This window comes from Perca fluviatilis, chromosome 5 (genome assembly GCF_010015445.1).
Source record: "Perca fluviatilis chromosome 5, GENO_Pfluv_1.0, whole genome shotgun sequence".
Taxonomy (NCBI): domain Eukaryota; kingdom Metazoa; phylum Chordata; class Actinopteri; order Perciformes; family Percidae; genus Perca; species Perca fluviatilis.
Genome location: NC_053116.1, coordinates 33,542,896 through 33,559,745, shown reverse-complemented (window position 1 = coordinate 33,559,745; position 16,850 = coordinate 33,542,896). Strand labels below are relative to the sequence as shown.

Genomic DNA, 16,850 nt, shown 5'->3' with positions numbered 1-16,850 from the left:
AACAATGATAACCATGTGTAGACAGGCTAGTGCGAGAAAATCAATGATTTTTCTAAAATGAAGTTCAATGTGCATTCAGAACACACATACAGATTATACCAGCATACTGGCACATAATGCTTCATCCAACACAAGCAAACCTTGTAATGATATTATTTCAGAGGAATCAGAATTCACTTTGCATTCTCTCGGCAGATTGAGTCGGAGACGTCCAACAGTGAGAAGAACCTGAATGATGCCATGGACCGCCTGGGCACACTGGGACAGGAGATTAATGCCCTGAAGACCAAACGTGCCAACAACAGCATGGCAGCCGCCCGAGCCGAAGAGACAGCCACCATGGCACGAGACAAAGCAAATGAAGCCAAGCAGGTGTGTGTGTGTGTGTGTGTGTGTGTGTGCATATTTCCTCATAAACACAGCGTACACAGCTGTTAAAGGAAAACCTCTCTCCTGTCTTGATGCTCAGATTCTAGACGGCCAGCTGACCGATAAATACCATGAAGTGCAGCAGCGGGTTGACACAAAGGCCAAGGCTGTGCAGGATGCCAAGAAAAGGGCCGAGAGCCTCAGAGACGAAGCAAAGGAACTACTGAAAGATGCCCAGAACAAGCTCCGGAGGCTAGCAGGTGCTTATTCATATCTGTGTGTGTGCCTGTGTGTATGTAGATGAACAGATAGATTGGCTTTATTTGTTTGCATTTGTTTGGAGCAAGATTCAATTATAAAGGTCATTATAATTTATAGACACAAGTTAAAACTATTCACATAAACTATTTAGATGCAAGTTAAAATAAACAAACATGACATAAATAACTTTAAAATAAATACAGATATTCTGTACCATAGGCAACCAATGTTTAGACTTTAAAATAGGTGTGGATGAGTTCTTTCCTTCTGGTCCTATCAGAGAAATGGCAAAGCTGTGTTTCAATATGCCATCTTGAAGAGAGTCTATGATGGGAAGATCAATATCACTCACTGTACAGTGTGGTATTGATCTTTTCATTTAACTCTCGGCAAGAAATTTCCAGAGAAAACAAAAGAAAGTGAATGAGCTTACTCGTCAAAGTGTGCTTTAAAGTAAAATTCGGAGTCAAACATGACAACTGGTTTTGCATTTGGCTTGGCATAAGCCCTAGAAAATGTATTTAGCCCTTTTCTCTCTCTGAGCCTTAGAACATATACATAATATTTAAGTTTTGTCCTGGTTGAGCTGTGAGGAGTTTTTTGACATCCAGCCACTAATATATATTATATATATAATATAAAACGTGTGTCATCAGCATAGCTATGAAAAGAGATATTGTGTGTCCACATGACACCATCAAGGGGTTTCATATGAAAAAGCAGAGACTCTAAACTTGATCCTTGAGGAACCCCACAAGTTACTTTACAGTGTTTTAAGAAATGACAAAAGAGATAGAAGGCCACTTAAACAGTTACAGACAAGCCAAAGTGTTCCCTCTGTCATTTAAAAGAATTTGATAATCAACTGTATCAAAATCAGCACCCAGATTAAGTAGAATGACTTAAGAATGACTTGGGGCCAAATGCTGTTAATGCCTGGCTGTGTAACCATTCCTGCCATTCCTGCTTCCAACAGAGCTGGAGAAAAACTATGAGGAGAACCAGAGGAGGTTGGAGGGGAAAGCTCGTCAGCTGGACGGCTTGGAGGACAAGATGAAAGCCATCCTCAATGACATCAACAAACAAATCCAGATCTACAACACATGCCAGTAACTCACTACTCCTGTCATATGTCATAAAAAAACAGGTGCATCATGGAATTACTCTGGCATTTTCTCCAGATAACCGTACATTAGACTTTGAAGAAACAATTGAAAAGATGGCTGGGATGGTTATTTTATCGCTCTGCAGGTGAATTTGCATATTTTGGGTACAAACTGTGTAGGTAAGACTTTAAAATGGTTGTTATCATATTTATATATATATATATATATATATATATATATATAAAAATACTCTGAGCTAAACGTGAAAAGGTTGTCTGATATCACATATTTAATTTTAATTTGTGCACATTATTTGATTTTTGATTTTCAAAATAATCTGAAAATTTGTGTTTTGAACATTAAACATTAAAATGCTATCTTAAAAAGGTCAATAATACTCAGATTTGGGTGAAAGTTATGCATTGCAAACAATCTGTAGTTTTTATTTTTTTACTTAGAGTGACTGTTGTATAATCAGCGGGTGAATATCAGTTTCTTTCCATTTTCTATGAAGTCTGTGTTATTACTAGAAGTATATTCTGAGCTGTGCTCATCACAAGAGGACTTCATTTAAACTGCACTGGACAGTGCCTTCTTTCAAAATGAAACAACTTTTGTGTGTGTGAGGACATACAATCAGAATGACAATCTGTTTAAATTTAACTAGATTTTTGGTAAAGATCACTAAAAGGTTAAAATGATAAAGCTGTGCAGACGGTCATGGAAGGCTTGTGTCATGTGGACGCGCCAACAGTTTTGTTGTCTTTACTTAGAATTCCTCATGGGGGCGGCAGAAACTACGCACTATAGCTTTAACCAGCCCCCCAAAAAAACTCTGCCTGGTGTAGGAGGATGGCTGCACACTAATATACGCAGAAACAATGTTATAATGAGAGCAGTGTAAGCTTACAGTGTAGCAGCGCAGCTCTAGTGAAGCTATTATCAGTCTGTATGGGTGAACATTGGTCCAGTAAAAATACCTCAACAACTGTTGCGTAGAACTGATGAAACAAATACATTATGGTCTAGGTGAGCCTGACAAGCTGAGTCATGTTCTGACTTGGTCGCTGTTATTTAGGTAACAAAATGTCATTCTCTCTGGCAACACCCTCAGGACAAACTCAAAGGACAAGTTAGCCACTTAGAGAAATAGGCTTATTTGCTTTCTTGCCAAGAGTAAGATAAGAAGATTGATACCACACACTGTAGGATTAGAGATAGCCCGATACCATTTTTTGCTTCCCGATACCGATTCCGATACCTGAACTTGCGTATCGGCCGATACCGAGTACCGATCCGATACCAGTGTGTCATATATTTTATTATGTTTTAACAATTGTATACTACTATCCCTGTATGGATTTGACATGATTTCTATCTTTGTTGTCTGTCTGGCTCAGGTTAAACTCTTTGTGAAACATGAACACATACAAACAATGAATGCTGTAGAACTTTCTTTTATTATCCAGTTTGACAGTCAGTTATAACGGAAAAAGAAAATAAATAAACTACTTTAACATAGATTTTCTTTAGGGCTTTATTACGTGGTATCAGATCGGTGCATAAACTCCAGTACTTCCCGATACCGATACCAGTGTTTTGGGCAGTATCGGAGCCGATACCGATACTGGTATCGGGATCGGAACATCTCTATGTAGGATAAATATTTTTTTAATGGATTAAACAAACAAAATATAACATGTTGATTGTTGAACTTTAGAGGTGCTGATAGGTGAAAAAATGTTATGCTCAGCTAAGCTAACTGTGTCATCTAATGGACAGATAAGGGTGGTATTGATCTTCTTATCTAACTCTTGGCGAGAAAGCAAATAAATGTAATTCTAAAAATGTTGATCCTTTTAGTCCTCAGCAGGATTCCTTTTTATGAATGCCAAACTTGTGATGGACATATTGTGAATGTTTGTATTAAATGTACTATGATGATATGGAATAAGATCTGCAGTAATGGATGCCTTACTGGAGTTTCATAGTACTCTACAGTATGTACAGTGTTTAATTGTGCCTTACAGTAGGCTATGTGTCTTGGACATTAACTCATGTACTATTTGCATGACAATTTGTGTTTTAGGAAAGATAAAACAAAAACCTAACTTCATACACATATTTCCCTCAGAGATTTTGATAACTAATTGCCAAAGCAAAAACACCAAAAGAAAATTGTGTAAAGTTTAACCGTGTACAGTTTTGTGAATAAAGGTTGGATAACTTAACTTGTGACTGTGTCGAAGTAGGTTATTTGAGCATTTTTATCAGAAGTCCGTTAGAAGTCAGATTAGAGTATTACAGATTACTTGATACTGTCCCATTTTCTAACCTTGCTGTCTTGTGGCGTGAATGTGCATGCGTTCACAACAGGGTCTGCAAGAGTGTAAGATGTCCCATTTCTATTTTTGTGTTCTGCAAGGATGCTATTAGGTGCTTTCATGAGTCCTTGATTTGCCCTTTGACAAAGTCTGTGTTGTTGCAGACTTTACAGCCATTTCTTACCTAAACCTTTCAGCAATGTGTGATCACTGTGAATGGCAGTATTACAGTAACAATTTACTGCCAACATGACAGGAAAGCGCAGACCTGCCCTGAGACACATAGTTGGCAGAGGGGAAAGGCCAATTCAAAGAGAAAGCAAAAGTAAAGGAGCTACATTAGAAAGACATTTTACTGGTAATACTAGCTTTGACCTCATTTTTGGCTATGCAATATTGATGTCTTGTTAAATTACTTAGTGTTTTATTAATGTTTGAAAGCTCAGTGCATTTCACTTTTCATTTATAGAATAATAAATGTTAACTTCATTTAACAAGTTACCATTTCTACACCTCAATGATTAAGCTGATAATGATAGACATTCTGTGTGTACTTGAACAAAACAGTCTCCACCTTCAATAATAAGATCTTCTTGTTAAAGTTGGGGTAAACATTTGCAAAGCACTCATTAGGCCAGGGATAAGTTAACATAAATCAACAATTATATAGAAAGTAAACACTGTTTGCAATCTGGTGCGTCTGATACAAAATATAAATATGAACTGTATATACAGTGAAAAGATTGGATTAGAAAAAAAAGTTATTTTCAAGTGATCGGACGTCAGTGCCATGATTATTTCTTGGGATGCTTTTGTGTGTAGTCATGCTCTACTACAGGAGTTGCACAGGTTTGCATCGTCATTGTCAACATTTTAGTGCAGACTCAGAGGATGACCAATGGCCCAGGGTGCCATTTGGGACAAGGTAGGGACAAGGCCCCGGTCTAAAAATAGTAATTGTCTTGATGTATTTTTGCCATGGCCCTGTCAGCCCCCTCCTCAGATGGTTAAAAAGATATCTGTGGGAAATATAACCCCATATAAAGAGTTGACATATGAGCACCATTTAATATTGACTGGAGGATCTGGGATGTTAACTGAAGCAGAGGTTCCCCCAGTCCATTCTGGTCAGAGAGAAACCAACCAGTATTTCTACACTAAAATACTATCCTGCCATAGATTTGCTGTGTGTCTGTTACTCTCTCTTACTCTGTGATAATTTAAATAAGAAATGTATGACAGATATGCTCCTTATATATCCTCCAATATCAACTCAGATATAAAAGGTATTAATAAAACTAGATTTGAATTTACAGATGGCCCCTACAACAGTATAGGGCCTCAAGATTAGGTAAAATGCAGGAACCACTTTAAAGCCCTCAGACAATAAGTAACACAAATACAAAATAAAAACTGAAATTAGTTTTTATTTTGTATTTGTAGTAAAGGAAGAGCTTTAGATCACGTGAACGCGCCAGCCAGGAAGTGCTCTATGCGCGCACTCGTTTCACGTTTGGTCTGTTTGGCCGGGTGGCAGTAGTGTAATTAATTTGTTCCAAACAAAGTGGGACTCACCCCGCAGAGGCCGAATGATACAAACAGACTGGACAGTTTTTCAATTGTTGTCTTTTGTTTGAATCTCTGAAATACATAGTATAACGTTATCAGAAATGGGTCCCGGATAAAGGAAAGAATATTCCAGAAACACCGTGGACTGCGGGGTTTCGAGTACGGGCATGAGCGCAGCGGCCCGCCGCCGTGAAGGAGCTTAGCAGCCGGGAGAAGCAGAAGGAGTCGCAGGCAATTGTGTGTCAGAAACGGAATTCAGTTCTCGCGAAATTGAAGCCCCGTAAGTCTCCCGTTTTAATGTCAATATTAATTTGGCATTTAATCCCAACCGGGCGTCATGTGTCATGGGGTGTCATGTTATGTTGTCTAAAATAGGTAACGTTAGCCATATCAACCCTTTCAGCTAGCTAGTGTTAGCTTGATGTGGCTAATGGCATTAGCTTCTCGAAGACTGTAGGAGCGTTTGATTACATGACCTGTCCTGCGCTCTGTTGGAATATTGGAGATCAGGAAAGTGATAGTACTGATAAACGAGCATTACAAGTCTTTCTTATATTATGCAGTAGAGATGTGGGCGGTTATTTCTAGTCAGTAAAGCCAAGACAGCTATTGTAGATACAGTATTTAAACCCCAATGTCAGTGCAGTACAATAATTGTATTGTCTTACACTCTTCAACGTCGACCACGTACATTAAAGTAATATCGTAGCTAATGTTATTAAATAAAGATAATTTGCTAATTCCAATAAATGGGATTGACAAAACATAATCGCCCAAAAAAAGAAATAACGTTAGTTCAACGCTGCAGGCAAATATATGTCTCATTATAGATAGGCACATGACAGTGTGCCATAAAATAAACGAACCTCTGTACTCGGCTGGCTAACTTACCAGTTACCAATCTAACAACTCTGTGGACGGGAAGCTGCATTGTTAAGCTTGCTAGCTAGCTTAATCAACATCACCCGTGTTTTTTAGTAAATGTGCTGTACTGTAAGATGGCTGATAGTTGTTGTCCTTTGTTTGTCATCTGACTGTCCAAGCTAACAACTTGCTGTTGCTATGCTAAGGAAACGAGGCAAGGCAAGGCTCAACGTCGGTCTAGTCCGGCTAATATTATGTGCTGCCATATGATTCCTTTTGTGAGACATAATGTCCATATTTCGCTCTGCATTGTTGTAGTTATTTAAAACCTGCTTTTAACAGTGAACCACTCCCCCTCCCTTCGTGTGTGTGTGTGTGTGTGTGTGTGTGTGTGTGTGTGTGTGTGTGTGTGTGTGTGTGTGTGTGTGTGAGATTTACTCTGTTCAACCTTGCACATAGCACATATTTATGTCAGACACAATTATGGATGTTACTACTATTTTCCCCACTTGACTATCAAATGTCTCTCTGCCCTCTGCCTCAGGTCCCCATCCCTAACTAGCCTTCCTGATTCTGTTCTGGGAGAGTTCAGACCAGTATCATCGCCAAGATAGCCGGGTCAGGCAGAAAGAGGCACACCTCAGATCCAGACCCCAGCAGCGGTAGTGATTCAGGCGACGGGCGGCCTGTTAGTGCCAAGTGCCTGAAGATGGCCAGCAGTGGTGGCAGTGGTGTGGCTGGTAACGAGACAGTGGGCCGGCGTGGTGGGGCTCAGCACAGAGGAGGCAGCGGTAGGGACAACAGTTCAGACCTGTCCTCCAGTACCAGTAAGAAGAAACAGAAGGACAGGGCCAACCAGGAGAGCAGAGAGGCCAAGAGGGCAACCGCAGCAGCCACTGCAGCAGTAGATGGGGTTATTGCAGAGGTCAAGAAAGGTAAGTTGGACTCAACGTGTTGTGCAAGTAATACATTTGTTATTGATTAATGTGCTGATTATTTGTCGTGTTTATTATAAAAAAATTATAACCACACTGCAGTATAGATACTGTAGTATATTATACAGTTAATATGCATAATGTAAAGATGGTAGTGCATTTTAGTTGTTACCATTTGCATTATATTGCAGTTTACACCCGTTGGATAATTGTAGCACACCCGTGTTAACGGAAAAGCTGAGTGTATTTTGTTGTACACAATGTAAACATAACTTTCGTTAAAAAAACTTCATAGGGCACCTTTTTAATAAAAAAAATGGAAACAGCTAGGGCTATTTATCTGCTTGCAGAATAACAATATTACTCTGGAGTTGCTCTGCTCACGTGTGATCACCATTCTGTCATACAAAGACAACATGCTGCATGTTGTCTTCTCTTATGCAATATTGTCCTTTTGCTGTTAATTTCATCCAATGCTTGCTGTTGCCTACATTCATACACATGTGGATTAGCTTCCTTTTTTTTATACGGTTTTATGTCTTTGAAGCGCTCGTGGCTGCATTTTATTGTACAAGGATTTTATTTTTTCCTTCTTTTTAAAAAAAAACATTCCCACACAGACATTTGATAATAAGAACATGCCAACGTTTCTTGGTTTCAACATGTACTTTTAGTGGTGGTACTCAGTAAACCCTGCTTTGTGTTTTTTAAAGATACAGGGATGTGTCTTAAACAGCTGGAAATAATACAGGACAAATCGTTTTGTTTAAGAGTTTAAAAAGGGAGGGAACTGTAAGTCTTACCTGACCACTAAATTCTAATTATTGGTATTAAAGTATTCTGTATAATCCTTGTAAAAGTCTTGTAAATTAGATTTGGGGTTTCCCTTCACTTTAGGAATCTATCTTGTTATTTTCTCAGCTTTGTCTGCTTGGTAATTTTTCGATATGAAAGGGGAGAGAGAGGGGTAGACATGCAGAAAATTGTCACAGGTGGCCTCGAACTCTGGACATTCTGCCTCGAGGAATAAACCTCTATGTGTGTGTGTGTGTGTGCGTGTGCGTGCCTGCTCTACCAAATGAGCTAACCCGGCCACGGAAAACAAACTTGTTATAACCCCTTGCCTGATGTTTTTGCAAAGTGTCTGCTTAAATTTGTACTAATATAATAAGATCAGAGGTCAAAGTAAAGCTTTAACAAAGGCTGTTATGTTGATGACAACACATAGCTGATTCTGCACTTCATAATTAACCAGGAACTGCTCCAGTATAGATACTTGACATTGGATCAATGCATTCTTTGTCAGATACTCCATCATACTGGGTCTGTGGTCTGTTCTCTATGTTGCTTTGCTAAACATCACCATAACACTTTCATAGACTAGACTTGCTTATGCTGTTAACACAGGTACATGAGGAGAATAGGCAGTGTTTTGATAGGTCAGTGCTATGTTTTGCTAGTACTTTGTTTGGGTGTATCGACAGTATGCTTAATCATGCTGGTTAAAAATAATTAGGCAAGAGTGCAGAAAAAAACACACAAATGGCCAAGAAGAAGAAGAAGAAGAAATGTACGTGGAAATGTACATAAAAAAAAATTATTGCATCGATAATCGGTTTAGAATCGAATCGTTGGCCTCTGAATCGAATTGTGAGGTGCCAAGAGATTCCCACCCCCTACCTGCCAATGCTAACCCTGTTAGTACGCATTATGGTACACTTTTAAACCATGTCCCACTGGTTGTCTTACTTTGCTATCAGCAGCGCTCTTATCCATATTAGGCAATTATCAGGCTTAATAGAAAACAGTTGTCACCGGCGGGACTAAGTGCTAGACTGATAAACTGCCCAGGACAACATATTGGCCGATGTTGGCTTATTGCAGATATATTGGTATTGGCGTACATAATGTATGTCGGTCAACAAGTAACACACAATTGCAGAAGAGAAATAGGTTTTAGGTTAACAGTGTCACCACTACATAGTTCCTCCACGAGATGGTGCTGACGAGCTTAACATGTATCCTGTTCAAAAAGATAGTTTTAAAATAAAAAAACAAATCCAAAAGATAGCAGGGTTGTTTGTGTGTGTGTATGTATGTATATATATATATATATATATGTATGTGTGTGTGTGTGTATATATATGTATGTATATATATATATATATATATATATATATATATATATATATATATATATATACCACACATATATACACACACACACACACACACACACACACACACACACACACACACACACACACAACAACACAAAAAAGCATATATATATGCTTTTTTTATACAAGAGATTTGATACTTCTTGCATTGATATGTGGTGTGTATGTGTAACATGATGAGGCTGAATACAAGGCAATGTGATAGATTGTAGGGCTTTAAAAAATAGTTTTTTTTTTTATTGAGATGCAGTTTTGTTGATTTATCCTCCCATTATTAATTTCTACATTGAGGTGCAGATAGAAATGCTAAGTCCACTCTGCTAGTATTTCCTGCTCCATTAATGGACTTTCTGGCCTAAACTGTGGGAATCCGTATAAGTGGCCACTTCACTTGTGCTAATACTGTGCTCATATGATGAATGTTGGCATGAGAGTAAACTGTGCCGTGGCTTCACTGGAAATGCAACTGTCATCAGCTGGAAGGGATTGGGTGTTGCTTGTGACCTTTTTAAGTTTGAGAGACTGGGTGAGAGAGAGTGAAGAAGTGGGTGACGGTGGGAAAGTCGAGGCTCTCTAGTTGTCGTAGTTGAAGTCCAAATCGAAATACGAGTGTGTGAAAGATCCATACGTGACTTCTTTGCTGATGGGAAATTCATAGCTCGCTATACTTTTGGGATGATATTTTATTTATAATAGCCGCTTTGACTTTGAGGTCACTATGGAGAATGGTACGTGTTTTATTTGTTGTACATGTTGGAATATTTTAGTTTGAGTTCCCACTCTTGATTCTACATTGAAAAGCGTGTGTGTGTGGCTTGATGGCACGTTGATCATTTGCCATTGTTTACTTGGTATACAGTTTGTGTGGCGCAGACAAATTTAGATGTCCCATCAGCGATTGCTGAGTTCACTGTACTGTCTTCTTTGGTCTGTGACTGAGTGCCCTGGACTGACCCACATATGAGTGCAATGATATGCCCTATGTAAATTTGTGATCCGGTACATTTTCAGTATGGATAAGATAGACTTTATCTTATCTTACTTAAAGGTCCCATGACATGGTGCTCTTTGGATGCTTTTATATAGGCCTTAGTGGTCCCCTAATACTGTATCTGAAGTCTCTTTCCCGAAATTCAGCCTTGGTGCAGAATTACAGCCACTAGAGCCAGTCCCACAATGAGCTTTCCTACTAATGGTGCGTTCTTTTTGTCCACCGAAGTCGTTTTACGAGTTGTTTTCCGGAGTTACGACCCGGAAGTTGCAAAAAGAACGCCCCCCGAGGTCGTATTTACAACTCGTCAAGTCGTCTGAACTCAGAGGACCCCGAGCTCACTTTCAAAGATGGCTACGTCGTGCATCACACGTAGTAAACATTGTGGTTTTCTACAGTTTTAAGCACTTTTGTCTTTGTTGTAACCAAATGAAGAAGTCGTACACATAGCACTGTATACTGCTACCTATAGGCATGTTGCTACAGTCTTATTAGGAGTTAAATACCGCCTAATTAGTTATTTTGTAGCTTGTGCAGCTGAGACGCTCGGTTGCTATATGACAACAACGGCTTTAAGCCGAGCCTTGAGCAGAAAGCAGAGCAGTAGCCTCTAACGTAGTTAATCAAAACGTAATTTTCATGCATCAAACTGTGAAATATAGTTGTGTAATATGTCAATAACTGGGTGAATAGAATCCTAAATGTTACTAAAAATGTTACAAAAATCCATCTTTTCTCCAACTCGTAGTATTGTGTGACAAAAACAACGCAACAACCCACGGTAACTCGTTTTCCAACATGGATGTGACGTCACACTCGAGCTACTAGTTGCGATTACAAGACAAAAAGAACGCACCATAAGTACCATTTCATGTCTGTAGCTATTGAGGAGGAGAGGGGGGGGGGGCAAGGTGGAGAGTGGGGGTGTGGCCTTGACCAACTGCCACTTTGCTCGTTTGAAAGCCATGATGTCTCTCGCTCTCTCTCTCTCATGGGTGGGCCAAATTCTCTGGGCGGGCAAAGCAGAGAAAGGGGAGGTAACCTTGCTCCTTATGACCTCATAAGGAGCAAGATTCCAGATCGGCCCATCTGAGCTTTAATTTTCTCAAAGGCAGAGCAGGATACCCAGGGCTCGGTTTACACCTATCGCCATTTCTAGCCACTGGGGGACCATAGGCAGGCTGCGAGAACTCATATTAATGTTAAAAAATACCTCATAGGGTGAAATTGTCATGCCATGGGACCTTTAAAATCCTGACTGGCCTTCTGCTTTTATGCTTGATCTGAGTGAGGTTTGCTCAGTCCTGTGACTAATATTTTTGAATGTATTGTATTGATCAGGGTGGACAGGAGAAGTGCATTTTTTTTTCTTCACGATTCTTCTCTGATTTCACATCTGTGTGACTGTCCATTGCTTTGTGTTTTTCAGATGTGTTTGTGGACTGGAAGCAGAATGTCAATGAAGTGACTGTCAGACTGCGCTGTGGGGAAGGGGTGCAGAGGGTAGAGGATATCAACACAACTTTTACTGATACACACTGCAATGTTTGCTTTCCAGGTAAGTCCTAGTGAAGCATGTAACATAACCAGAAACTACAGTGGAGCATACATCAAAAGAATCCAGTTGAATAATATTAAAATACAACCTTGTTGAACTTTGAACCTGTCTCAGGAGTTTGCATGTTAATCATGTGTTTTAACTTACACATACTGCATGTTGACTCGTTTATTTTGTCATTGCTTCAGTTTGACCATGCATGTTGAGTCTAGCTCTGCTCTAATGACATCCGTTTTCAATTTTTAATTTTTCAGATGGACGGCAGTGGAGCTGCCATTTGCAGGAGGAAATTGAGGCCTCGTGTAGCAGAGTCCAGTACAAGGAGAAGGGAGGTTTCCTCCATGTCATCATGCACAAGAAGATCCCCTTTCACATCTGGCCTTCACTTAAGGTGAGTCAAGAAAGATTTTTATTCTATTTGTACCGAGTACATTTGTTTTGTTTTAAACTGCACTAATACATGTAGACTTTTTGCATACTTATTGTATTATTTCATGACAATGTGTCACTTTTAGTTCTGAGTAACATCTAAGTGGCATTCAAACTGTAAATGGGGTCTTCGGCTCAGTCTGCGTTTGGTTAAATAATAAAATGTTTTCCCCCTGCATACTCTGCTTCAGTCAAACAAGAAGGAGAAGGAGGCAGTACCTACAGAGACCAAAAAGGACAAGGAGCTGGAGATGAAAGCTGTTGCCTTGGCTTCATTAGAGAAACCCAAACTGTCCTCCTCGCAGCCAAAACTCCAGGCCCAGCCTCCCTCCTCACCTGCGCACAGCGAGTCAAGACGCGGCGGCAAAGCTGAACGGGGCGTCAAGCGCGGCATAAAAAACAAACCAGCGTGTGACAAGGCCACTACGGACTCTGTGGGGGTGAAAGCTGGAGATGGCCCGACCACCACCAGCAAGCCTGTTGCAGTCACGCAAGGCGAGCCTCAGGAACCCAGTGCCAAGCGCACCGTTGTACAGCTGCCCAAGACCACCAAGGAGGCTCCGTCACCAGCCAACAGGGACGCACAATCTGTCGAGTCTACGGTAGCCAATGGTAAAGCTCCACACACACACCTGCCCGCTGGTCGGAGCCCACAGATGCAACGCAGAGACGTAGACAACCGAGCAGAGAGACTAGGCAATGGCCAGGAACAAAAACCAGGAGTGCCTGTTGCTGCTGGCAGCCATACCAACAAAACTCAGGTGAGAAAAGTTGTGTCACCTCAACTGGGTTGCTTTCATTTAGACATGTCAAAATGCACTTATTAATTAACAGTTTGCATTTGTTGTTTCAGTAATGTACAGTACAGGCCAAAAGTTTGGACACACCTTCTCATTCAATGCATTTCCTTTATTTTCATGACTATTTACATTGTAGATTCTCACTGAAGGCATCAAAACTATGAATGAACACATATGGAATCATGTACTTAACAAAAAAGTGTGAAATAACTGAAAACATGTCTTATATTTTAGATTCCTCAAAGTAGCCACCCTTTGCTTTTTTTGAGAACTCTGCAAACCCTTGGTGTTCTCTCAATGAGCTTCATGAGGTAGTCACCTGAAATGGTTTTCACTTCACAGGTGTGCTTTGTCAGGGTTAATTAGTGGAAGTTTTTTTCCTTATCAATAAAAAAGCAAAGGGTGGCTACTTTGAAGAATCTAAAATATAAGACATGTTTTCAGTTATTTCACACTTTTTTGTTAAGTACATAATTCCATATGTGTTCATTCATAGTTTTGATGCATTTAGTGAGAATCTACAATGTAAATAGTCATGAAAATAAATAAATAAATAAAACGCATTGAGTGAGAAGGTGTGTCCAAACTTTTGGCCTGTACTGTATGTGAACACTGATTATTAGTGCCTGGATATTAGCTGTGCTCTAATGTGTGGCCAAACAGTTCACAGTATATTGTTCTCTACAACAAAACAAAAATGTCAGTCTCAGGGCTTAAAGTATTCCGGCACCGTGCCGGATCTCCGGCGTGCGGCCGTGAGGAAATTTTTTTTGGGGAACTTGCATGCAGTTTATTATTTTCGTCAATTGATTTCATCTACCAATCATATGAGAGGAACGCAGCTCTAACTAACGCAGGGCTTAAGTACTCGGGCCTGGTGCCCGATTTCTGGCATTTTAGAAAAATAAATACATTAAAAAGTCCACATGGGATTTGTTTTGATGCACTGGATTTAACCAATCATTGAACTTCCACCTACCAATGAAACTAGTTCTAGCCAATCAGATGCAAAGTAGGGCGGGTCTTTGCCGAAATGTGAGAGTGCGGTGCCGGTGTGGTGTCCGTGGTAATGCGGCTTAAAAAAAAACATGGAGGCAAAGTTTATCCAACTTGGAGCATGTATAATACATCCATGATGTAGATAGAGTTTTAATTGAGAAAGTAGTTAAAAACAAATGGCGCTGGGCATGAATAGAGGACTAGGAAAAGGGTGGAGACGGGAAGCCGTTCAGCACTTAGTGCCTCAAATTGAGGGAGCCGGGTGCTTGCATCTGCAGCGCATGTTGAAGGAAGATACTGTACGGCAGCAGCGGTAAGAAAGTGCTTGCTAGTCACAAAGCTTCGGTCATACGAGTAAGTTACCGGCAATGACCGCTACCACTGTGACTGTGCCTTCACTGACCGACCGTGATACGAACAATATGTGTGTGCACGTTCATAGCGGAACATGATTTGTCACATGATTTGTGGCCATTAACACATTAATGGCCACTGTGTAAAAGCTATCTAAAGCCCAAACTGCCTTGACCAAGCGGTCTGTTTGGAATCAGCATGGCAGGTATTTAAACATAACGGCCTTGTCCCAGAGTTAAGACGTCTAGCTATATGAAAAGCTAAACAATGCAACGTTTTTAATAAATGTAAATAAAGCAGCTAATATCAACAATTTGTATCATGAATGTACAAATTCCCTTTTTTGATGATGACCTGGCCAACACATCTAGAAAATTTAGTTTTCACAGTGATTCATTGTAGGATTATGATATTATTGCAATATGTAAATCTACATTGACTCTTAATTTAACATATGGTTGGAAGAAATAAAAATTTATCCAAAACTTTTTAGTTTTGAAAAATTATGACTTTTATTATTGTGTAATGTCAGGACTTTAACTGTTTTGCCAGTCAAATTCACTTTAATGAGTGCATATTGAAATATTACACTGTGAACTCCCCAAAATAACACACACAAGAGCAGACTTGTCCAACACCAGCAGTTTGTCATTATTACCTAACTATGTGGCTTTTATACAGTGCCACTTTTGAGTGTCACAATTGAATATCATTGAGTAATGTTAAGTATACCACAAATGTAATATGCCTTAACTGGTCCAATTTTAAGTTTTACTTAGATGTAGACATTTCTCAGAATGACTGGTTTGAACCCTTTTGAGAACCTCAACAACAAGCAATTTGATGCTGTTCATTTGGAAGAATTTGTGATTATCGTATATCGATATAAACATTGTATCTCAAACTATATAGACTACAACTACAGGACTGGAATGTTAATGTATTGTAATCACAATTTGGTCATTTCCTCAAATCATTCCGCACTACGATTTGAATAAGATTACTTCCAATAACACCATCTGGCCTGTGTGGGCTCTGCCTTTTCAAGAGCTTGAAATAGACTTATTTTATCAAACATTATTACATACTGGGCGCCCAGATAGCTCAGTTGGTAGAGCAGGCGCCCATATGTAGAGGTTCTACTCCTCAACGCAGCGGGCCCGGGTTCGACTCCAACCTGCGGCCCTTTGCTGCATGTCATTCCCCCTCTCTCTCCCCTTTTCATGTCTTCATCTGTCCTCTCAAAAATAAAGGCTGAAAATGCCCAAAAAAGAAAAAAACATTATTACATACAGCAACCACCCTACTTTATTACTTCTGAAGAATGTTTTCCTTCTAGATATTCACTTGGTCCCCAGTGCCTCCAAGGTCCTAGAGAGTGAAAATTGTTCTCTAGAGGTTTTGGGGTATAACTTTTTAATGTCTTTTCTGATTCAGGTGGCAGAGAAGCAAAACCAGTCTTCAGACAGGTCTGGAGCAACAGCACACGGCAGTGATAGCCAACCAGCAGCTCCCGTCAGCACCAGTGACTGCCTCGAACCCGTCGGCTTTAACAACGATGTGGACTCTGCCTCTCTAGAAACGCGGGGGGATAGAACTGACTTTGAGCCAGAGAAAAAGTCTGTTGAGCAGGAATCGGAGCAGGATACTCTTATCCGCCAGCAGCTTGAATCAAAAGAGGCAGGTTCGATATCGGCTGTTGGCGTGGCTGGCAAACAAAGCCAGTCACCCGGTCTAGCTCAGAGGCAGGTCAGCTGTGACGAGGAGGAGAAGCAGGACCAGTCGAAGGAGGAGCCTCCTCTGGAAATGAAACAACAGGAAGGTTAGTTAAGGTTTGGGGAATGGAGAGGGTCTTGGGGTGTGGCTATCATACATGCCTCAAAATTGTCATTGTTCCATTGTAAACCAACTTCTTTCTATTTGTGTGTATTCATGGAGAATCGTTGTACCCCCATATTGTCACAAAGTCTATGTATGGGCAATGTATGTAGATTGATGTAGCAATAACAAAGAAACGTGTGCACACAGTCAGGTTTGTTGCTGTTAAGGTTGTCAACACGGATTTATTTAGCAGTTAAAAATGTGTTGGTTGATACTTGTACATCTTCCTG

The 16,850-nt window shown here is 40.1% G+C and overlaps 2 protein-coding genes across 8 annotated transcripts in view; both read left to right on the top strand.

Annotated features, from left to right (window-relative positions):
- lamb2 (laminin, beta 2 (laminin S)) overlaps positions 1–3,065 on the top strand; it is a 58,260-nt gene extending 55,195 nt beyond the window's left edge. For both annotated transcript variants that reach the window (XM_039799432.1, XM_039799431.1), the window contains 3 exons: positions 196–372; positions 470–629; positions 1,607–3,065. In XM_039799432.1, coding sequence (XP_039655366.1) covers positions 196–372; positions 470–629; positions 1,607–1,743 — 474 coding nt within the window. In that variant the 3' untranslated portion in view covers positions 1,744–3,065. The remainder of the gene's footprint in view (positions 1–195; positions 373–469; positions 630–1,606) is intronic.
- A 2,495-nt stretch (positions 3,066–5,560) lies between these two features.
- Positions 5,561–16,850, top strand: part of usp19 (ubiquitin specific peptidase 19) — a 28,331-nt gene continuing 17,041 nt past the window's right edge. For 5 of the 6 annotated variants that reach the window (XM_039799429.1, XM_039799428.1, XM_039799427.1 and 2 more), the window contains exons 1-6: positions 5,561–5,909; positions 7,038–7,428; positions 12,029–12,157; positions 12,412–12,548; positions 12,778–13,347; positions 16,177–16,561. In XM_039799429.1, the coding sequence (XP_039655363.1) occupies positions 7,203–7,428; positions 12,029–12,157; positions 12,412–12,548; positions 12,778–13,347; positions 16,177–16,561 (1,447 nt within the window). In that variant the 5' untranslated portion in view covers positions 5,561–5,909; positions 7,038–7,202. The remainder of the gene's footprint in view (positions 5,910–7,037; positions 7,429–12,028; positions 12,158–12,411; positions 12,549–12,777; positions 13,348–16,176; positions 16,562–16,850) is intronic. The other variant, XM_039799430.1, reaches the window with a different exon arrangement.